The 24,299-nt window shown below is 44.7% G+C and overlaps 1 protein-coding gene across 1 annotated transcript in view; it reads right to left on the reverse strand.

Moving 5' to 3' along the window:
* Positions 1–24,299, reverse strand: part of Wdfy3 (WD repeat and FYVE domain containing 3) — a 220,212-nt gene that overhangs the window by 28,164 nt on the left and 167,749 nt on the right. Inside the window, exons 44-55 of the mRNA XM_059274816.1 lie at positions 21,509–21,562; positions 19,328–19,496; positions 16,116–16,279; positions 12,689–12,837; positions 10,918–11,038; positions 10,343–10,428; positions 7,898–7,978; positions 5,503–5,557; positions 5,173–5,292; positions 2,784–2,901; positions 1,819–1,925; positions 211–364 (exon numbers count right to left, since the gene is read on the reverse strand). Of these exons, the coding sequence (XP_059130799.1) occupies positions 211–364; positions 1,819–1,925; positions 2,784–2,901; positions 5,173–5,292; positions 5,503–5,557; positions 7,898–7,978; positions 10,343–10,428; positions 10,918–11,038; positions 12,689–12,837; positions 16,116–16,279; positions 19,328–19,496; positions 21,509–21,562 (1,378 nt within the window). The remainder of the gene's footprint in view (positions 1–210; positions 365–1,818; positions 1,926–2,783; positions 2,902–5,172; positions 5,293–5,502; positions 5,558–7,897; positions 7,979–10,342; positions 10,429–10,917; positions 11,039–12,688; positions 12,838–16,115; positions 16,280–19,327; positions 19,497–21,508; positions 21,563–24,299) is intronic.

A 24,299-nucleotide genomic window follows, 5' to 3' on the forward strand; every position in this document is an offset into this window, starting at 1 on the left:
ATCTGTGTCAGGGTTAAATTCTCCCTGACACCCGCTGGAACTGGCTCTTTTGAGGCATGAAACTGCTTTCCTGTGTTTCCTTTAGACACAACTCCAAGTACAGCAGTCAGTGCGGCAGGGTGGATTAGAGGGCGCTTCTTGTCCAAGCATTGTGGACAGTCCTTATAAGAAAGACTGCTAACACTCCTACGAAGCGCCACTTCTACGTACCCAGGTCAAAGTTGTTGGAGTTGAACAGGAATTCTGGTAAGTAAAAGAACTCTGGGATAAGCTCTTTCACATCTGCCATGTTGTGCTTGGACGCCGAGTACCAGGCTTCCCGCACGCTGTGGAACATCCGGTCTGCCAGATCGAAGTGTCCGCCCTGTGGGCAGGAGGAGGAGGCACCTCTCCATTAGGGAACACTGAGCCACAAAATCTGTCCAGTTCAAGGGCTAAAACACCTCCAACACTTGTCTATATCCCCGTCTCTTGCCATCCTACATTCAACACCCAGAACTTTAAATAATCATAAAATCTGTTTCTTCTTGGTGTATTCTTTACAAAAGATGCCCAGTGTAACTGTTTTGTAATCAAAGTACAACTCAACTATGAAACATTGTAAAACTCATTTAAAACATTAGTCTTTAGAGAGACATCAAGACTATAAGGGAGTAAGAATTCTTCCACAAACGATGAAGCCCCGAGGAAAGATTCTCACGTAAACCACATGTAATTGGAAAGTGAAGTTACTATGTAGGAATGGATGTTTGGCTAATTCTGCTTCTTACATTAGTTCACAGGGTAATGAGTTCTGTACAGGAGTCTCATTCATATTCGCCTCTGGTTGGTGCCCTGACTTCCTTGTGCATGTTAACGACAGTTAACACGACATCTAAGTTTTCAAGCTGGGAGGCTGAGTACAAAGTTACCGGGGGTTAATGGCTGATAACCAAGTTAGGGCAGGAAGCATTTTTAGCCAAGAACCCTCCGAGTCACACCAGCTTCCTCTGTCATCAGACCCTGACTGCTCTAGTGAACACGGAGCAGCAGTCATTGGCAGGTCCTGTAGGAAACGCCAAGGCTACGGACGGCGGCGGCCAAGGCCTGCCCTGCTCTGCACTGCTTCTTCCTTCATTCCTCGCTTATGACTTTCTTACTTCCTCACTCTGTTCTGGGTACCCTGGCCCCCTGCTGTTCCTCACCCCATGCTTGCCTCGGGCCTCCTGTAGATTCCACTGTGTGTTCAGGTGTTTGCAGGGCCCTTTACCTCCCTCAGCCACCCTGGGTTAAGCTGCCTCCCCCTCCCCCACTGTCCACTCGTCATTCGCATTTTTTTCTGATAGAGTTGATCACACTCTAAAAACACTTCAGAATTGACTCATTAAAAAACCATGTGTAGCTACTGTCTCCTTCACTAAAAGCCTGCAACTGTAAGGTAGAAATTTGTCCTTGTCCTCTGACGTCCTTCCGAACAGGCAAACAGTGATGAGTGCAAAGGGGGCAGTTGGCAAGCATGTGCTGAAGCACAGAGGGAATATGGACACAGCCTTTAAAATAAAACACTCGCTGAGTCCAACTAGTTAAGACTAAACGCCCTCTCCCCGGCTGCAGTATTTATGCTGTTTAACCGCAGGATCCTGGCACTTGTTCATTCTAAATGACTTCTAGTTTATCAGCTTAAGCCTAGCAGAATTCAGCTCAGCTCTGAATGACCAACTTGTCAGTACTCAAGCTCCACAGTGTTCCTCATGAGGTGAGGATTTTTTTTTTTTAATGACAATTTGAAATGAAAGCAGACTTAATGAGATTGGTAAAAATTCCAAGTTTGAGCTTTACCTGAAGCCGTAAGAATATCTGTGTGAAAGGCTCCATCCTTACAAGATATGAAGCCACAATCATTGCAGATGAATAGTGGGTGCCATAGTGGTACGCTGGAGTCTCCCCTGCTCCAGACAGTTGGGGCATCATTAAAAACAAAAGAGGAAATGAAACGTAAACTTGGTGTTAATCAAACCAGTAGGTCTGGAAATGTTGGCAACTGTGACACCAAATGCCGCTAGTTCCAGGTCCAGACAGCAGGGACCCCTCACCCCACTACCCCTCAGGGACATAGCCGGCAGGCACCTAGAACACGCCTGCTGGGTTCTCTCCAAAGAGAAGTGCATCTCCCACTGTCAGTTTGGGGCTCTTGTTCCCTCTAACAGCAAGCCATCTTCCACGGAAGGAGAATACCAACTTATTAGCTACTTGTCTTTATTAAGTTATGACTTGTTCTCTAAATTGTTGTCTACAAATGCAATGTAATAGTATGAATCATTATTGCATATCTTCCTTGGCAGACAGGATGAGGAGGGAGAGAAAGGCACAGGCATACTAATAAGCTTAAATTCAAGGTTTTCCCTCTTTGCTTTATGTATTTGAGGGAGAAAAACAAGCCACTAGATATAATAAAGTGTACACTTTACAAACATCAATTCATAATTTTAAATGAAGGGCTTTCAAAAAGTACCCAAATGAAATTAAAAGAGATGCAGTGAATGAATGTGTAGTTCCCAGACTAAATATTATTAGAGACCAAGACAGAGGAGATAGTTTCCTGCAGGGCTCTGCAGACAGCTACAAGCATCTTACAGAGACGGCCACAGACTGGCATAAAAACTGAGTTTCTACTGTAATAACGTATGTGCAAGTGTGCACGTGAACAGTCGCAGCTTGCAGGTGCATCCACAGGTGTCAGAGCACTAACCGGTGTTTACTTTGGAAACCGAAATATGAGGCCAAAGGCAGAAGGAGCGCCTCACCATTGGGATCTTCCCAGTCCTTATACCGCTTCTTGTACTGGGCCAGCCGCTCGTCCGTCTGTGCGCCCATGGGCTTAGCCAGGTTTCTGAATGTCTTGGGATTCGTAAGATCAACCTCCTGAAACACAAAACCAAACCCAGTGCAAGGTTACCAGGCACCCTTCTCCCCAGAGGAGATGCAGTGGCTGTAGTGGGCAGCGACCCTATCTGTGGAAAGAACTTAGAAATACCAGCTTGTGTACTGTTTACACACCTCACATTCCGAAGCAAGGCTTGGTAAGTGGCAGCCCTTGACAAGTGTTTTGGAAATTATGCATTTCACAGGGAGACATCTCTAGTTTTTAACAAGGACCCAGCAGACACTGCAGACACAAAAGCTCCCCATTCAGCAGTATCTCCACCGCTCCTGTAACCGGAGGATGGAGTCTTTCTGTGCCTCCTCCTGCCCCCTCCTAGTTCCTAACATCATTCCTCAGCACTTGCTTCGTGTAGATGGTTTAGGAGTGAAATAAATGAAAACACTCAGCAATCAGTGCACACACCCCAGGAAGTGACTCCCAAATACAATCAATTTTTTCACTCTAACTATTTTAAAAGTATATCACTAGTTGACATAATTCACACATTCAAAAGAAAACCAAAATTTACCTTAAACCAAATTATGGTTTTTAAAGGTAGAAATTTGAAATACATGTTTGTGAAATGTTTAATATATGTCCTTCCTATAGGACATCATGAGTATTAAAAATTTTGCCAAACATCCAAGAAGTCTTAGGTACAAGAAACTGATCCACACTAACGAAGACAAGTCTACTTCTGTCTTCACAAAGTCTCCATGAGAAGTTCCTCATCTACACTAAACTCAGCAATGACACAATGCATGCCGAGTGACAGCCATCGATCCAGAGGTGGGCTCCAGGGGTGGGCTCCAGAGGTGCTGTGAGAGGCCTCTGTGCTCCGGACCTCAGAGACAAGTAGGGACCCACAAGTATGACCATACCTGGCTGTAAATGAAAGCAACGAGTGAAAACCAGGAGGAAAACCGTGACACCCAGCTGATGCAGGGAGGGAGAGGAAGGCCAGGGTGCTCCCCTCGAGAGATGCGCTTGTGTGTGAACTGAAGGATACTATAGACTAGCCAGGTGCTGAGAAACGTGAAAGCTCACAGACAATTCCAGGCAGGCTGGACCACATGAAAAACGCTTCTGCGGGAGAGGAGGGGCTTGGGCGTCCCACGGAATAACTTTAGACGGGTGTAAGCCAATTAACTCTGTGAGGACCATGATGTACAGAGCAGACGGAGGAAGAAGAGCCTGGGGCAACGATCCAGGGAGAGGTACAGATGCAAGTGGTGCTGGGAAAGCCGAGGGAGGCGGATGGAAGGGAGAGGGGGGCACGCCCTACAGATGCATGGATGGAGGGGCCATCTTACGACGCCGCCACAGAGCTGCGGTTGTGCCTGGATCGAGAAGTGGGGGGCCTTATTACCTCCCCACACAAATGCACCCGTTTTACTTTCCCAACACTTTAAAATCTGTAATGTAAGATTTTCTTCTTCAGATGAACTTGAATATTTTCATTTTGTGAGTCTTTCCTCTAGACCACCCTGTAAGATGTATTCATTCACTCAACCGTGAATCAGACTCACACGTCAAGAGCACCTTAGCTGCGTCTACGCAGATAGGGGAGATTGGTATTCTTTTAGAAAACCAGCATTTTTTCTGAGGACAAAAGCTTCAATTTTCTCCAAATATGATACATAAAATTTCTGATCATTCAAGCAGCTCTGATTCTAGCGAGAGACAAACTCGGGTGGGTTTTTGAATTCTGAGAGTGACTAATCTTTCTCATCTTTCTCACAAATGCCTATCTTGTCCTACTCCACTGGTTCCTGCTTTAGCAGGGCCAGCCTCATCTCCACCAGACAGGAAGCGTGGGCAGAGAGGAGTGAGGGCATGAACATCGGATGCTATGGATCTGGAGTCCCAAGTTATGAGAAATCCCCCTTGCTTCTCAAGAAAGCAGAAAATAGTCCTTTTATGCAGCAGTGATGTTCTGTAGAAAGGGTCACTTCCCATTTTTTCCTAGCCACCAATTCAAACTGCAAAGGCAATTTCTGGTGCTTCCAGTGGATGCAAATTGATTAGCACTGAAGGAAACTGGACAGACATTGTGAGTCAGTGCCCAATACCCCAGGAGGGACTCCCGTTACCTAACCTTCCCTTACACGTTATATTCCAGTGTGTGTAAGCTAAATCTCCTCTTGCCTTCTTCACAGGAAGTACCTGTGCTGATCAGGGAACACGAGACTGCAGAGCAGGCACAGGGGAACTGAAATTTCTCTCCTTTATGAAAATGTATCAGAGTCGGCCAATGACTCGCGCCTCACCTCCGAGTCGTAGTCTGCGAGGATCCAGGGGAAGACGGGGTACTGCATAAGGTCATTGTAAGATCTGCCGGCCAGGGTGTTCAAGTGCATCAGGTACTGGAAGTTGCTTATTTCACCTCTCTTGGGAAAGACAATAAAGAGACACATCTTAGAGCGATAAATTGTTTTTGCTGTTTAAAAAATTTTATATGCAAAAATGGACATTTAGAAAAAGAAGATTTCAGCACAATACCGACCCCCCGCCCCCAAAGAGAAATCTCTCCTCTGCAGTCTACTTTTAAGGACCACGACCCACAAGGCACGGAGGACACTCTGAGTGCTAGTACTTACCTCCCATCTTTGAGTCACAGACTTCTCTCCAACCAAAGTACTAAGTAATCCAGATCTAAACACAGAAAGAACTCAGTTATAGGTCAGAGTTTTAAATATGAACAGCTTTATAACCGACACGTTTCAGTCACTTGTCTGTAAGTCCTTTCCAGCCCACAGTGGATCTGGTAATGTGGTCCACGAAATCACTGTAGAGGGCTGTGATGAGCCTCTACATGAAACATGAAATATCTGAACCAAATGATTCAGAAGGCACCATATATACCAAGGGAGGCATTTTTCTCTGAACTGTGTTTCATTATTCATGATTCAGCCTAAGTGCCCGGGGACATAGCACAATGTATACATGCCATTATCCATCATGGGTAAAGACTGTGTTGGTATATTGTGTACCCTAATAAAATTTGCCTGAAGATCAGAGGACAGAACAGGCCACTAGATTAAACATAGATGCCAAGCAATGGTGGCACACAACTCTAATCCCAGTACCTGGGAATCACATGCCTTTAATCCCAGCACTAGGAAGGAAGTGATATGGCTGGGCAGAGAAGGGTATATAGGTGTGAGGAGACAGGAACTAATAAGTCTTTTCTGCTGAAGCCCCTTTTCCACTGGACCCCTTTCAGCTGAGGACTCAGAGACATTCAGTGAGAAGATTCATGGAGTTGGTGAGGTGAGATGTGGCAATGGCTTGTTCCTTTGTCTCTCTCATCTTTCAGCATTTATTCCAGTATCTGGCTCTGGGTTTTATTATAAGACCTATTAGAATTCATGTTACAAAAGACCTGGGTCCTAAGTGCCCGGGGGACATAGTATAATGTATACACGTCATTATCCATCATAGGTAAAGACCTGGAAACCTTTGATCTGCTCCAACTTTCTAATTCTCATTAGAGTGCAAACCCATGCAAACAGACCCAAAGATGTTTACCAAAAAAATGGGAATGTGCAACGATTTTCACAGAGAAGGTATATAACTCCTGAAACATCTTAAATAAGTGATTGACAGTATGAGAACTTATGACAAGACAGTATTGCTGCTCAGTACACCTGTCAGAGCATTATAAAATGCTACTGAAGGTTATCAGAACTACAGTATTGAAAATTAGTCACTGGCTCAAGAGTCATTGGCTATACCCTTGATTATCTGAAGGAGAAGCAGACGGCACACACCAGACTCGGTGCCACAGGCGCCATTTTCTACATCTATAGAGTCCTTCAACCAGGCAAAGTGAACACGCAGAGCTGTATCTCAAGAGGAGTCAGAACATTCCTCAGTACTAGAAAGCAGAGGAGGAAAACCTTTCCCTTCCTGTATTTATGTTAACAACAAACATGTTTGTAACTTCTAGGATCTGTTCCTGAGGTTAACAAAAGCACATATTTAGGATTTTTTATTTGCTACTGATTAAAGAAAAATAAAAGCAACCTTTTATTAACTTATTATGTTTTAATGTGCACAGATTGAAAGGACAATTCATTTGTAAAAGACACACTCTCTATTAAGTTTTTACATCTTTTGCAAGTGTGGGTGATTTCTTAGTCAGACCCTCAACACTGCTTCTCTCCAGGTGGCCTGCCACCAACTGACTGCAAACCAAGCTGAGCATCTGGATTCTTGGAACGGCTGCAGCACCCAGAGGGACCTCTCAGTAAAAGAAGCTATGAGAGAGCTGGGAGGAAAGGGTGATGGGCTTGAGCACAGAGCCATAGAGTTTAAATGTAACAACCAGAGAACAGAGCAAGGAAGGCTGGGAAATTTGTAACAAGTAGAGGCATAACCAAGACTTCATTCTAGAGCCACCCCTGTCGGCTGAGGACAAGAACTTGAGGAAGAGCGGGCACAAGAAAAGAGGAGCCCATCAGCTGACAAACAATGCAAGTGTACTCTCAGTGAAATACACAATTGCACAAGAAAGCCTTCCATAAAATCCGAAATTTAAATGATTAATGCAGAGTCAAGCAAATCAATCTAATAAGGGTACGATACAGATGGAGAATTTCTTGTGTATCAATTTGGTTCGGTGTATCAAGAGCCTTACACACTCCATTTTATTATAGACAGTCTACTCAAAACGAGGAATCGCATTTCAGTACTGTAAGAAAACCTGGGAAAGGTAGCATCAAAAGACCAGAGAATACTTTATATATACAATGAACGGGTGAGTGACTGAAGGTTATGTTTCCAAAGAGATTTTTGAAGATAAGAAATATTAAAATGTAGCACTAAATGGAAGAATAAAAGCTTATATTTCGTGAATTCAATTTTTTTCTATAACAACTGATGAAAAATACCAAATAATTCTATCTAGATATAAGTCATCTTAATTTCACCGTGAAATGATATTGAGCAAGCAACACAACACAACACAACACAACACAACACACTACTTACCCTTGTTCCACACTGGTGTTTGGTCTCTGACCGGAGACAGACTCTGAGCTGTCAGTGAGAGAGGGCACAACTGCCAGGAACCTAAAGAATTTAAAAGTGCAAATGAAGTCTCAGCAGGGACCTAATGGAGCCCTAAGAAACAAGGACCTTCCCTTACAGCTTTCCTGCCGCTTGGCCCTCCCATAGCTGTAAATGGCAGCCAGGAGGCTATGTAACCAGGATGCTGCCAGGAGACAACTATGTAACCAGGATGCTGCCAGGAGACAACTATGTAACCAGGACGCTGCCAGGAGACAACTATGTAACCAGGACGCTGCCAGGAGACAACTATGTAACCAGGATGCTGCCAGGAGACAACTATGTAACCAGGATGCTGCCAGGAGACAACTATGTAACCAGGATGCTGCCAGGAGGCTATGTAACCAGGATGCTGCCAGGAGACAACTATGTAACCAGGATGCTGCCAGGAGACAACTATGTAACCAGGATGCTGCCAGGAGACAACTATGTAACCAGGACGCTGCCAGGAGACAACTATGTAACCAGGATGCTGCCAGGAGACAACTATGTAACCAGGATGCTGCCAGGAGGCTATGTAACCAGGATGCTGCCAGGAGACAACTATGTAACCAGGACGCTGCCAGGAGACAACTATGTAACCAGGATGCTGCCAGGAGACAACTATGTAACCAGGATGCTGCCAGGAGACAACTATGTAACCAGGACGCTGCCAGGAGACAACTATGTAACCAGGATGCTGCCAGGAGACAACTATGTAACCAGGATGCTGCTAGAAAGGCCCACAGCTCCATCTTCCTTGTTTCTGCGCTGTCACATGAGTGGGGACGGGGAACTGAGTCAACAGATGGGGTGCTAATGAGTGACTGCAACTAAACAATCACCTGACAGTAGGCAAGACACAGCTGACACCCGTTAGACTTCACAAAACGAATGGGGACACGCAAGAGACAACTTTTATATGCAGAGTTGCTCATGACATCAGTATATGTCTTAACTCTCAAAGGAGAATCGTGGGGGAAATCCTGGAAAGGATGTGCAAAGAAATTTCTGAAAGACAAACTCTCCTCTCCCCAGCACCCCACAGCTGTGAATGCTGAAAGGTGCTGCCTCTGCAACTGCTCAGTTAGACTAGGAAGGGGACCGGTCACCTCATCAGCCCTCTCACACCGGAGACAGTTTTGGATCACCAGTCGGTCTAGGGGCTGTATTTAAAGGACATGTCATTTCTGCGCTCACACACTCCAATGGTCCTCTGCTATCTACAGTTTTGGTTTCTGCCATTTAGTTTCCTATAGCCAACTAAAGAACATAAAAAAAACAGTCCAAAACATATTCAATGGGAAACTCCAGAAATAAAAACTTGTTGTGTTTTCAACAACTTCCATTACAACATATGGCTGTGGTTGTTTCAACTTATTTTTACTGCTGTTACTCCATTACTCTGCCCAGTTCATAAGGTAAGCTTTGTCACAAATGGACACACAGGCTACAAAGAAGTAGATCTAGGATCTAGTACTCTCTGCAGGTGCCACCATGTATAAAGGGACAGATGGTATTGCACTGCAGTGGCATGAGCGTGATATTAGCTAGTCCTCATGGAAGTAACGTAATCAGGAAGCTGATAACCCAGGGAGTGCCAGGAGCTACACCATCCTTCGTATAAAGAGGCCTCTGGTCCCTTCCTATCCTCATGTCTAACAGAAACACCAACCACGAGCATGTACTTTTTTAGATCTTTTCACCAATGATAAAACATGCTTAGAACTGATCAGTAGTTTAACTGACCATGCTACTTATTCAACAACAAAGGCATTCAACTTTCATCTAGGGCAGCAAAGACTCTCACGGGGATCCTGTTTCTAAGGGAACTCAGTTCTGGAGCCACACCGGAAGGTAAGAGAAAGGCGGAACATTCTGAACCTGAAGTATTCCTTTACAACTTTTATTTGACACATCATCATTACGTATGTAGACAGGCAGGTGCAACGGCCTATGTGTGGAGGTTAGAGGGAAGCCTGTGAAGTTGCTTCTCTTCTACGTTTTGTGGGTTCTGGGGATTGAACTCCTGTCACCGGGCTTTGGGACCAAGCTCCTTTATCACTGGGCCATCTCTCCAGCCCACTAAAGCATTATTTTTTAAGTGACATTTCTTTTCTCTTAGACTTTGTGATAACATAGCCTTTGATAGTTCTCACTATAACTTACCAGAAGGGAGAAAAGCTATTTCATCAGGGAGCTGGCATCGTTCTAAAAGCTAGTTGGAGGAATCACATTTCCAGAGGCTGGGAAATGAAAATAACACTGCGAAGGCGCTGACTCACTGGTCTGGAATCTGGATTTTAAGCACCTAGCTGAACAGGCTGGCAATGGTCCCCTCCCATTCCTTCCCACAACCGCATATAAGGAATTCCTCATGAAGGAGACCTTTGGTAGACTTTATTCCGAATTCCCTTTTGAAAAGCCAGGAGGTAATTCCGTCCATCCCCAGAGAAAACTTCAACAGCAATAGGCTGAAATGGAGAGAGAAAGTAAACGATGAAACAGATCACAAGAAACACACTAACTTTCCAACTGTCAAGTTCTACAATGCTGAGGAATTTCTTGACTGGAAAATAGTTTAGACGCATGAATTCTCTGTAATATTAAGCCATGCAATCAAAGAATTTTCTTATTCTGCTTAAAATTAAAGAAATCTTTAAAAACAGAATGATAAACAGTAACTTAAAAATTACGTTCTTAAAATGAGGATGTACTTTTTATATGAAAAAAACAAAATGTTCACTTGAAGACTAGAGAGAGAGATGCATAATGAAGGCAGCACCAGAATCCAGACTGTGTTTAAGAAAACACAGATGCATCCTAAAGTGCTGCGACCCTTGGGATGCTCGTCTCTAGGGAAGCAACATGGACGCTACAGTTATCACAACACCGAGCCATTTAAAGTGATACATTTTCGGAACTGAAAAAGGGGGGGAACATTAAGTGTGCCGCCACCTCACCTGCAGGAGATACCTCCTCTTATGCACCTCCTTGATGTCTTCGTAGGCAAAGATGCTGCACGTCCGCTTGAGTTGGCTGGGGCCCTGCCTGGCTCCCCGAGGGATGATTGGTTCGTGCATACTACAAGAAGTCACGAGAAAAGGAAGCAAATAAAACACAAAAGTGGGTAGATAAACTCAGGGGTCAACGAAGCATACGCCATTTCCAACATAAGACCAGGAGGGGAGACGATATATCAGAACTTTCCGTTAGAAATATGATTAAGAGAATAATCTACCATCTCCCGGTGAACAAGGAAATCCCTTTGAAGATCACAACTCAAACATTTATTTTTGTTAGGACTAGGCTTTCTATCAAACAGCATGGGATCTAGGCCAACAACATACTCGGAGAGCCCCCAAAACATTTTATTTCTTTCCAGATCAGAATAAAAAGGACTTAAAATATTTTAATATAGACCTAACTTTATACCAGAAGTCACAGAACATGGCTTTACTTGATTTTTTCAAGAGCCACAAAACATAATTACCAAGTTTTTTTTATACAAAAGAAGGGCTCATGAAAGTCATGATGTGCCTGTGACTGGTGAAGAAAGCGTCTGCAGTATCCTCTAGGAACGCAGAGAGACCCTGCCTCATTAACAGGAGTGTTAGGTGCTCAGGATGCTGATGCACGAGACAAAAGACCCCATGTGTGGTCTGACCACAAAGCGATCCGTTAGCCGCGGTTACCCCGCGACTGGGAGAAGGGAAGGAAGATGGAGAAGAGCTCAGCTAGCGAGGCATTCCGTGTGGGCTTCCGTCCCCCCACTTCCAGGTCCTCCAAGTACTAGAGTTGGTTTTTGGTTTAGTGTTGTTCTTGAATGTGTTCCTACCGTGTGCGCACCTGTTTAGGTGTGTACATGTGTGTAGTGTATATGCACATGGGCAGGCTGCAGGCACAGCGGAGGACTTCAGGAGGACATCAGGCGCTACTTCACTCCCTGCCTATTCCTTTGAGACAGGGCCTTTCACCGAGCCCTAGCAATTTCCCTGTCTTGGTCCCCACAGCACTGGGATAACAGGGGCCTGTGTAGCCATGTCATGCTTGGGTAGCAAGCGCCTTTACCCCCTTTGCCATCTCCCCACTCTGTATCGGTAATTTCACAGGTGATCTTAACGAATTCAGAATGAACTTATGAACATATAGGTGCGCTAGTTAGTCAGCTGCCACAGCTGGAGCCATCTGGAAAGACGGAATCTCAACTGTGAAAACATGTCCATAAGAGTGGTCTGTGTGGAATTTTCTTGATTAATGATTTCTGTGGGAGGGGCCAGCTCAGTGTGGGGGGTGCCATCCCCTGGGCAGGTAGGTGGTCCTAGGTTGTCTAAGAAAACAAGCTGAGTGCGGCTTGGGGAGAAAGCCAGTAACAGCTCTCCTCCATGGTTCCCACCCTGTCTTCTCTCAATGAGGGATTCTGACAGGGAAATGTCCTCCCCAAACCGCTTCTGGTTATGCTGTTTATCACAGCAAGAGAGCAACTAACTAAAACACTAGGTTAACTGCCACTTGGAATCTAATGCTAATAATGAAAAGACATAAAATGGAATACCATCTGATGAACAAGCACCCTTTTCTTTAGTGGAAACGGCAGTATTGGCCTGAGGCACAAATGAACTGGGAGATAACGTTACTTAGGACACAGGCTTGGGATTAAAAAGAAATACTGCAAATGTATTTTCTGTCATCTAAAGGCAGCTTTACTTCGTGTCTCTTCATTCATTTACTTACTTTGGAGGTAAAGTCTCAATGTCTCTTATTTCTCTGGTTGCTGTCATGGTAAATCCATCAATCACATAAAAATGCTCTTTACCAAAAAGCAGCAGCCCCTCACTGGTATCCAGGCCCTGGACTCGAGCACAGCGGTACATGTGCTGAATCTATAAAGAAAGTCACAAATATTCTTTCTTTAACTTTAATTTTTTGTTTTTTTTGGCTAATTTCTCTCTTGTTACTGTTACAGTAAGCCCCAAGCTAAGCATGTCAAACCCGAGTTCAAGCAAGCAAAGACACAGCTTACACTCACTTCCACTTGCAGATGCCTTTAGCGAAAGGAGACACTCACCCACATCAACCACTTAAGACCGCACCCAACTTAGGACCCATCGCCTATGCCAGGAGCACCTGTGTTAGAGTCTATACATGAGAATCAGGTAGCTGAGGCTCTTGCTCTCATGGAGGGCACAGAGTAAAGTCTGGCAGAGCCTAGGGTTGAAGTATGCACATGGAAAGATCAGGACGGGCAAGATGACACTCGGCACACGTTCGCTAGGCCTGTGAGTGGCAGGAAAGCTCCAAGCTCTGCTGCTCACACGTCTGTAGATTTGCTCAGGGGGTCTGAATTTCTCGGAGCCTCTGCTTGCTACCTTATTTCTAACATAAGCATGGACTTGCTGTGAGGCTGAAGTGAGATAAAGCCTAGCACCACGTTAGAACTGCCGGGCTCTCTTTTCTTCTAGAGCTCACTCTTTCTCCAGATTCTCCCAGGAGCTACAATGGCTGAATGTGTCCCCACCTGGTCCCAGACTCTGCCAGGCTGTAAGGCCACTGGGGAAAACCCAGCTTGGCAGGTGTTCGTCCCTCACAGGGTAGGTTACTGCGGCTCTCTGTGTGAGCACAGCTCCTTTCCAAAGGCTAGCAAACATTCCTTCTTGCTGCAACTGATTTCAAGTCAGAGGGAGAAGTCAGCAACTAAATCAAAGTGGAACAAAGGTCAAGCAAATGTGAGCTTGAATGTAGTTCCTGCAGCATTCAGATGTGAAATGATTGCAGGAGAAAATGTACTCATGAGAGTGAAAGTTTGAGAAATAAACAGAAAAGTCCAAGTTGGTTCCCGGAGGGTAGGGAGTCAGCACTAGAAAGGGAAAAACGCTTCCCAAGGACACAAAGTTCTATGTGGAGTGGAGGGTGAGTTTTAGTGACGACCTTGTTATGATGAGGTGATGTACTTCTTAGCTTGACTAAATATTTCTATGTTTATAGACAGGAACACCGCATTGTATCCTAAAGATGTACACAACTATTTGTCAATTAGAAACAAAATTTAAAGATGAAAGCATTAATATATTTTCTCAAATATCTAAGTATAAGTCAATTTTATTGCACATCTGAATCATTTCAATAATAAAAGAAGTTTGTGGTGGTGGTGCACACCTTTAATTCTAGCACTAGGAAGGCAGAGGCAGGTGGATCTCTGAGTTAGAGGCCAGCCTGGTCTACATGGAGAGTTCCAGGACAGCCCTAGCTATGCTGAGAAAGCCTGCCTTGAAAAAACCAATAAATTAAAAAGGAGTGGGCTGTTTGTAGGGAAATCCAGACATTAAAAATTATTTTAATTTTTTGAAACATAAGTCTCATGTATGCCAGTGTGGTAGTTTGAAAGAAAATGGCCCCCAAAAGGAGTGGGGCTACTCAGAGGTGTGCTTTGTTGAAATAGGTGTGGCCTTGTGGGAGGAAGTGTGTCACAGTGGAGGTGGGCTTTGATGTCTCATATGTGCTCAAGCCACACTCAGTGTCCCAGACCACTTCCTGTAGTCTGTGGGTCAAGATGTAGGACTCTTAGCTCCTTCTCCAGCACCATACAGGTCTGTATCCTGCCATGTCACACTATGAAGATAATGAACTAAACTTCTGAAATTGTAGGTCCCCAATTCGATGTTTTCCTTTATAAAAGTTGCTGTGGTCATGGTGTCTCTTCATAGCAATAGAACCCTAAAACAGACAGGTTGGCCTCGAAATCCTTTGGCAGCCAAGGATGACCCTGAACTCCAAAGCCTCCCGCCTACACCTCCTCAATGCTATGATTCCAGCCCATACCACTTTATCCCACTTATTCAGGACTGGGGATTGAACCCAGAACTTCCTATATGCTAGGTTAGGCACTCTACCAAATGAGCCATATCCCAAGGCATAAACATGTATAAATTTGTTTTCTGTGGTGCTGGTGATGAAACCTAAGGATTCATGCATGTTAGACACCTATTCCACCAATGATCTCTGCCCTCAGCTTCTGGACTTACTTAAAATAACTACTGCAATGTAAATGGGGGGGGGAGGAGAATGGGGGGGGGGGAGACGGACATCATAGGCACATGAGCTTTCTGAGTTTCCAAACGTTAAGTACACAGCAAGATAACAGCATCCAGGTGAAGATGCTGAACACTCCAGGCCACAGGAGCCTCCCTCTCAAGCTATCTTCTGAAAGGATGTATTTTCATAGTTACATGGTTTTTTTTTTTTTTATAATTTCATTCAAAATTATTCAGAGTACATATCTGAACAGTGTTGTTTTAATTATACACCAGCTTCTCATTACTACTTCTTGAAGTAGGTTAGATCTCAGGGGCTATATCAAGACTTAATACAACAGGCAAAAATAAGAATAGCCTTTGAGAAGGGTGATATTCAAATTCATGACATAGTAACCAATTTATCTACCTTTCTTCCTGTAGCTAATTATTAGAGGAAGGGTTGTTGGTCTATTATGATTGGAATTGTATAAGGTAATGGGATGTGGATAAGAAACAGTGCCTGAGTAGAAACACACCATCAGGAAGAGAAGATACAGGAGCAAATGATTACAGTAAGCAGATATGCTATGGTACCCAACAGACGGGCAGTCTACGAGCATGGAGGGAGGGGCATCTAAGAGAGGCTGAGCAGGCAAGTTTGCTATGTGGGCTCCAGACTTCTGGACTGATGGACACACAGGAGTTACTAGCCTAGATGTTAGAGCAGTGAAGGGAAGGTGGGGGGAATCGTCAGAAGAAACAGTATGAGCCAAGTTCAGAGCTAAAACACGGTGCGGGCAAGGCATGCACGCTGTAGGCAGATAGAACAGGGAGGCATGACCGCCGGCTTCCTGTGAGGGCTGGTGAGCTGGTGCAGTTTGTACGTGATGACTAGAGTTATGGAGATGCAGAGAGGAAGGTGCATCAAGGCTGGATGGCTGGCCTGCAGACTGACTGCCCAGGGCTGTGGGGAGCTGTAGACTAAGAATGGCCCCGGGGAAGAGTGACGCGGGGTCAGCCGTGAACTTGGGTCCTGATCAGAGTCCGCACTGTCGAGGGTAGGGAGGGCAGAACACGCATTCACCCCGGGCTCTCCTGCCTTGTCTGCAGTGCTACATCAGCACACCCCCTCCTCAGGAGCACAGTACCTTCTCCCCTTCCTCCAGCAGGCGCAGCAAGGTGGCATTGTCTGTTTTCTCCTCCTCTTCTATGGAGCTGCTCTCAGCAATCTGGTCTTGTAGCTGCTCCTGGGTCTCCTCGTCTCCCCCATCAGGTGCAGACCGAGAGCGTTTCAGGGGAGGCTTCACCAGGCCTACATACAGAAACCAACAGGGCCACAAGGGGAACAGTTGAGTTTCAGAGTTGGCTATGGGTGTTTGGGTGGCTTCCACAGGCCCACGGGCTAAAGCTTCGATCCTCGGTATGGTGCTGGGGGGTGGGGGTGGAATTTTCAGAGTGGGGCCTAGTAGGAAAAACTAGGTCATTAGGAGACACACCCTGGAAAGGGGTATTTAGACCCCGCCCCTTCCTATCTGTTTGGCGGCTGCCATGAGGTGAGCAGCTTTGCTCTCCCACGTGGTACCTGCTGTCTTGCCACAGACCTCAAAACGACAGTGGCCACAACAGAAGCCTCTAAGACCTCTACTCTCTCTGAGTCTACCTGTCCTGCAGTACCACAGCAGCCGAGGCTCCCTCACACACAGTCCCTGTTGTACAGCCTTTAAGAGAACTCTGGAGAGAACAGACCAGCAGCAGTCAGTGTTCCAGGGTCAGAGCACAGGCTTGGGAATTAAATCCTCTACAACTCTGGGAAGTTATTGCCTTCTGTGAACCATGCTTTTCTCCATTATAAAACTGGGAGGATTCTATCTAGCTCGGAGGTTTGCTGGAGGGCTAAATCTGGTAATGAATGTGAAGACCTTGGGGCCACGATCTCACATAGTCAATTCTCAGGGAAGTCAGATGCTGGCAACAGACAGCTGAGCATAACTAGTGGCAAGAACACGTTTACAGGCGAGTAGCACTGGGGAGGCACTGTGAGTGAACGGTAAATGACAAGTCACTGTCACACACATACGGATGGCATAATACTAATACAACGCATTATAAATCACTTAGAGGGCTCATGGTGGCCGTGCCACCTCATTCAAAGTAGGAATGTGATTCTTCATACATGAATGAAATTAGTCAAGCAATGGGCCATGAGGAACAGGAATAGAACTCTTTAACAACATAGGAACAGATCATTAATTTGTAGATTAATTAAGAAAATGCTTTATTGCTTGTACTTGCCTAATTTCATGAAAAATCACATTTGAAGAAATAAAAATATGCGAGATCCTAAAATATTAGATGTTCTTAAAAATGTACTATAAATCTTCACATTCCTTATTTGTACCATCAAAAGTGACAGTATACTTGCTACCAACACTGCACTAGCATTTGGGGACGCATAAGTGACCCTGCTGAAAGTCTTGTCCACTGAACACTGGTGAGCAGAGGCTTTGGCAGAGTATGAACAGTCAGGAGACAAAGCCTGTGAGAACACCCATTGAGGGGCGGGGCTTCTGGCCGCGTTACTTTCAGGTTAACGAGTCACATCCTCCAACTCCATGTCTAGTGTAACTTGTTGGAAACAATACTAACTACACTGATACTCCTGATTTGAGCTAATCCCAAAGATTAGAAAAATCAAGCTCAAGACGACCTGAAGCCAGGTCACGTGACTAACTGTAGGCTGAGCTTGGCTTGTTCGTAGAAACCATGACGTTAGACTCTCTCCACAGCCTCACTGCAGTGTGAACAGACGCCCCTGTGTCCTCTGCTCGGCTGTAATCGCTTTCATTCTATGAGTATCCCAGGTCACTTAGAGAGCGTCAGCCAAGTTGAGGTCATCACAAGAGAGAATACATGGGAAAGGGGAAAAATAATACTTTTAGATGGTGCTTTTTGTTGACATGGACACAGGCTATTAGTTTTTAATCCATTGGATGTAAGGCTTAGTTTTCTTTTTTCAAATTAATTTTAAGTGTTTTGACTGCATGCATGTCTGTACATCATATGAATGCCTGATGCCCACAGAGGCCGGAAGGGAGCATCGGATCCCCTAGAAGTGGAGTTACAGATGGCTGCTAGCCACTATATGCATGCTAGGAATCAAACATGGGTCCTCTGGAAGAGCAGCCAGAGCTTTTAACCACTCAGCCATCTCTCCAGCCCTGAAGTGTAGTTTTAATTTATTGACAATTTTAATATTAAATTTTAATCTACTTGCTTTCAATTTTAAAATTTTAAATTAAAATTCTTAATTTATACTTAAAGGCTTAGTTTTAGAAAAAAAGTTTTAAGTTTGTAGTCATTCAGACACTTAAAAAAAGTAAAAACAAAGGATTAATTTATGGATTCTATACATATTATGTCTTCCTTTTGTTCTAGGAATGGGTCAATGGAATAAGGGGAAAAGAAAGAGTCTGTGGCTGGAGAGAGCGTTCAGTTGGTAAAGTGCTAAGCAAGGATCTGAATAACCGACAGCCCATGTAAATAAAGCCGTATAATGTTGCACACTTGTAGTCCTAGCACTGGTGTGGCTGAGACAGGAACATTCCCAGGACTCGCTGGCAGTCAGCCTAGCAGAATCAGTGAACAATGACAGAGATCTCCGAGAACATGGTGGACGGCTTCTGAAGAGCTCCAACTGCGGGTGACCTCAGGCTTTCACGTGCATGAGCACACACGTGTACTCGAGCCACACATAACTGTGTACACGTGCACATTCACACACCACACAGAATGAAACGATCCCTGCCTTTGAGAAAACTCACACATTTAAATGAGATAAGCAGCAGCGAGGATGAAACCACTGTGCCTTGTGTGTGAGAGAAGCAAAGCTCTACCCCTGGGCAGGATCAGGACAAGGCCAGAGTAGGATGTGGGGACGGGACCTGTTAGGTCCAGTTCCTGCATGTGCTGTAGGGAGGGACTTAACCACAGATTCGGGGAAACAGGTGGCCTTCCAGAGGCTAAATTTGAGATGACTCCCCGCAGCTACATTGATGATATATCTAATAATTGTTTTAATTTTGTAATTATTTATTTAGCTGCTTGAAGTCAGGTTTCTCTGAGTGCTTTGCCAAATACAATGAAAAGTTATTGAGCCAATGGCTATATGACTAACCTATACATCTACAGGGAATAGATCCAGTCTCTAGTTCTCATTCATACATTAATCTTGTGAGTCAAGTGTATATGGACATGTTTATAGTTGGACCCCTGTTTGCAAATGCTCATATTTTCATATGAAGTCACATGGAAGGAATGCTCCAAAATTATTTTAAATAAAAAAATCAAAGAGGAAGCTGACCTTTGACCTTGGCAATGGTGTCTTCTCCATGCTCTGGTTCTTGTTGGGTGGCTTCCCCTTCTGAACTCTCTACAATAGCATCCTGAACAATGGCTGGGTTCCCAGAGGCCAGGCGTAAGTAGTATTCTTTACTGTCATAACTTACAGCTCTCCTGTACCGAGCAGGTTTCTAAGAAAGAACCAGAGAAAATGACTCAGTACAATGCAAGTACAATGCAAGCTTGTCAAGACTTCTCTGCGTTCCTATTGTACACAGGAACTTAGACTAGATGACGAAACACTAAATACACAGACTTCCGGGTTAAGTTGCTCCATTAAAAACTCCACAGTCTGTGAAATGACAATATATTGAACAATACTGGCAGGTTTGTTCTTCCAAGAGAAAGAGACCATGTTTAACCAAATAGCATTTCTGGGCTGGTGAAGCTCCTTGTCAGTTCTGTGTATGCTGACCTTCCGGGGCAGTAGAGGAAAGCATGCCCATCATGAAGAGCGGTGGGCTGCAACAAGGCTGTCCAGTCTGAGGGGACTGAAGGGCACTTGTTCCCTTGGGACAGTCTCAAGTGTTTCCTTCGGGAGCTAGCAGGGAGAGCAAGAACTGTGCGGTGCCTTTCCGTGGCCCTGGGTTACAGGACTATGGACACAGCCCACACCTACTCACTTCTGCAGCCTGACTAGGCACAGAAGACACAGTCAACACCAGGGGGCACTCTCTGGCTGGCCTGCGAGATGAGCTGGTACCTCCTATCTGTATTATTGTCCGGTACTAACTGGTAACATCTAACTAAAGAACAGACATACCTTCATTCTGATGAAGAAACGGATACCTAGAGATTCAATATTCTGGATACAACAGAACATTTCATTCACAGAATAATCTTTATCCTAAGAGTTTTCCAACTGACCTAAACTTGTTTTCCTTCTTGATATCATAAACAAGGACAAAGTGATGGCTCAGAATTTCTAAAAATGTGTATGAATGTAGAGTCCTAAAATCACCATTAGACTCAGGCTTCAGATTAAAGATTCCAAAAAATGAATCTGAAAGATGCTTCCTCTTCAGAGAGCATTTCATTTCTCCTTTGTTATAAGCAAGAATATTCAATCTTTTTTTTTTTAATCCTATTTTTTTTTTCACATTCTTGTAACTGATTTCCACCTAGAATGGAAAACAAGCGTCTGGGTGGGGGAGATATTCAGGCTGAAATGCTGAATGGATTTCCAGACAGGCAATACCTAACTGAAGCCACAATGGGCTTCTTTTAATTTGAGGTGTGGGGCCGGGGAAGTGAGATCTGTCAGCACATTGGGAAGGGCCACACAGTACGAGGAGAAGGAAAACATCACACCACCCTGGAAAGACTCAGAAGATGCTGAATGACCTAACGGGAGTGGAAAGTCCAGCTGCTGGGCACACTAACAAGGAAAAGTGTTCTTTTTCAATCAAAGAAGACAATAAACTTAGTACCTTTATGGTTCTTCTGTATGAAGCAAAACGATCACATTCAACTCAAAACTGCTTATACTTTATTAACACGGAGAAAAAGTTAGTAGATGGCAAGGAGCAGGAGGCAGTCACCGTAGCAACCCTGCCCAAACTGCTAACATTGTAACAGATGATGGCCTAGTTAGTGATGGGCAAGAGAATGGATTAATGGATGCAGATTGGGTTACTGTCTTTTCCCAAAAGGTGTTGGGGTCCATTTCCGTATCTATATTAAAAGTACTGAATCTTTTTGGAAAACAAACAAACAAAATGAAAAATGCATACCAATTAAAAACGTGATCATACGCTTAGTTTTTAGATTAATTTCTTCTGACTGTAAAGCAATTTAATAGTCTTGCCCCCTCAGCATTTAAAGTAATTACAGTATATTTTGGAACGCTGAGGGTGCCAGGCTGCCCATTACTAACACGCCTCACAACTGGTTAGTCACGAGCGAAGCAGCACGTGTCAGGTGGTGAGAACCCCGCCTGTTAGTGAGCAGCAGAAACCCCTGCCAAGAGTGCCCAGGACAGCCGAGGACAGGAGGATGTCTCCACACAACGGACAGCCCGCCTTCCCCCCCGAGAGAACTCCCACAAGACTCGTCAGTCTTCTAGTTAGTCTGCTACCATCTACCATGCACTAAGAACAAAGCTGCAGGTAGTCTGCATCCTTTTGAGGTAATTGTGTTTTACCTTCTGAGCAATGACATCATCGGGTGTCTCGGGTTGTTTACTTGGGACCTCAGACTGAAAACAGCGTATTAAGTATAGACACATGAGGGGAAAAAAGCACATAAACATATCAAAACCAAAATCTTCTTGAGGACCACAGACATACAGAAGATGTACTCAGCTCAAAGGGAATTAACGTGATCTACTCAGCTACTTACACAACCACTGAGCGTCTGTGGTTATTTCCTCCATGACCAAGATCAGGGTTTTAAGTAAAATTTAAACATACCACAAGTTTCAGTACCCTCAATTGACAGACAAAAGTCACAAACAAAACTTCAGCAGGGCTGTTATCATGGATGACTTTACAAGGCTTCAAAATAACAAAACAAAACACAAAGGCCAAGAAACAGAACCACGTGCTAGCTCGCGTCTTCCATGTTTCTTCCCCCCACATCCCCCCAGACCTGTGTCGTAACAACTCATGTGACTTTAGCTGTCATCTACAATACCTCTACACATAACACCAGGGATGATTGACTGACATCCACCCTGCCTCAGAAGCCCAAACACAGTCCCTTCACTGTCTTACAGACAGAAGCTGGAAAGCACCAGGAGCAGGTGGATGGTATCACCAGCCCAAATAAAAGCTTTTCTGAAAAGTACTTTAGAAGAATTAGCAGTTGCCTGATTGACAAGAGGCAATTCTGCTGGGCACATGGTGTAGTTTCTATGCAGAAACAGCCAGCTACAGGGAGGAAACAGACCACCTACAGGGAGGAAACAGTCCACCTACAGGGAGGAAACAGTCAGCTACAGGGAGGAAACAGACCACCTACAGGGAGGAAACAGACCACCTACAGGGAGGAAACAGTCCACCTACAGGGAGGAAACAGTCCACCTACAGGGAGGAAACAGTCCACCTACAGGGAGGAAACAGTCCACCTACAGGGAGGAAACAGCCAACTACAGGGAGGAAACAGTCAGCTACAGGGAGGAAACAGTCAGCTACAGGGAGGAGGCAGGGAGGAAACAGACCACCTACAGGGAGGAAACAGCCAACTACAGGGAGAAAACAGTCAGCTACAAGGAGGAAACAGTCAGCTACAAGGAGGAAACAGTCAGCTACAAGGAGGAAACAGTCAGCTACAGGGAGGAAACAGTCAGCTACAGGGAGGAAACAGTCAGCTACAGGGAGGAAACAGTCAGCTACAGGGAGGAAACAGTCAGCTACAGGGAGGAAACAGTCAGCTACAAGGAGGAAACAGTCAGCTACAAGGAGGAAACAGTCCACCTACAAGGAGGAAACAGCCGGCTACAGGGAAGAAACAGTCAGTTACAGGGATGAAACAGTCAGCTACAGGGAGGAAACAGCCAACTACAGGGAGGAAACAGCCAACTACAGGGAGGAGACAGCCAGCAGGCCTTCCGAGCCCTCCTGCTCTCTAGGACTCCCGTCTGAGGCTCCTGTCTTTACCTCCCTGTGGTATCCTGTCCTACCACGGTCCCTTCCCTAGGCAGAGCAGACCCTGGGTAGGGCAGACTTTCAAGTACTTCACATGGTTTCAGTGGATCTTGCACTTTAGAAGACAATGAAAAGTGTCTCACACCAAAGAATCGCCATAAGCCACACGGCAGCATTCCTACATCAGCACCGGTCTGGGTGCAATGTACGGTAACACTGCCAAACTCACTGAACTGACGACAGAAGAATGACTGTCTCCGTTGTCAGTTTTGTTTTTTGAGACAAGTCTCATTACACAGCTCTGGTGGGCAGGACATTCACTATGTGGACTACACTGCCTCAGGATAATCCTCCAGCCTCTGCTTCCCAAATCCTGGAGGGCGGAGCCGCCATACCCAGCAGTAAGTAAAACCACTCTAAAGGCTAAAGTCTGGTCCTAAAATTCAACCCTGAGAAAGAAAGAAGGGGGTCAGGTGTGTAACTCAGCGGTACGGCGACAGAGCAGACCGTGGCTTGATCCTAATGCTTGTGAACTTCAACAAATGTAAGATTTACCCCAACAAAAAGTTATAAAGACACTGAACCCAAATAAACAGAACTGTTTTAACATGTGATCAATACTGAAATTAATAAAGAGAAAAAGCCCTGCAGGATAGATACATGATGAATACAACAACATGGACCAGGTACTAGTCTCGAAACTCTGTGTCTGCTGTCTGTTCTAGTACATAGCCCCAGCCAGAAGTGGGCAGTACACACCCAACATGTGTACATGTCAGTGCTGCGTTACACACTTGCTCATCCACCCTTGACTGAGCTGACTTTTAATAGTGAGTCCAGAAGTGAACGGCAAACATGAATACCACGCCAACAAGCTGGCATTACTGCAATGCCCTTTATACAGAAAAAGTATACTAAATTATTATTATAATTTTGGTCATACAGAAATTTTTCACTCAAAATTTCTAGAAAATAATTTTATACCTTTTAACTTTACTATCTCTAAAACATGCTGGTGATGGACTATCCCAAATGAGCCATTTACTTTCGAGTCCTAGGAGATCTACACGAAAATATCTATGAGGCAGCTACCAGAGACTCCCTTAGTCAGAAAGGGAAATGTAAAATAAGTCAGCTTCCTGCCTGGAGCTACCCCATGTTAACAGGTGTGCAGCTAGTACTTACCACACTGATGTCTGCAAAGAATAGCAGATTTATTTGAAGTTCTTAATTTGAAAAACAAGAAGCCTATGCAATTAAAATTAGTGTGGTATTTAATGATGCATTTTAAATGGCAAAATACAACCTAACTTATTTTCAAAATACTTAGTTATTTTGTGTGTATGT

The sequence above is a fragment of the Peromyscus eremicus genome, chromosome 10, assembly GCF_949786415.1.
Source record: "Peromyscus eremicus chromosome 10, PerEre_H2_v1, whole genome shotgun sequence".
NCBI classification, from domain to species: domain Eukaryota; kingdom Metazoa; phylum Chordata; class Mammalia; order Rodentia; family Cricetidae; genus Peromyscus; species Peromyscus eremicus.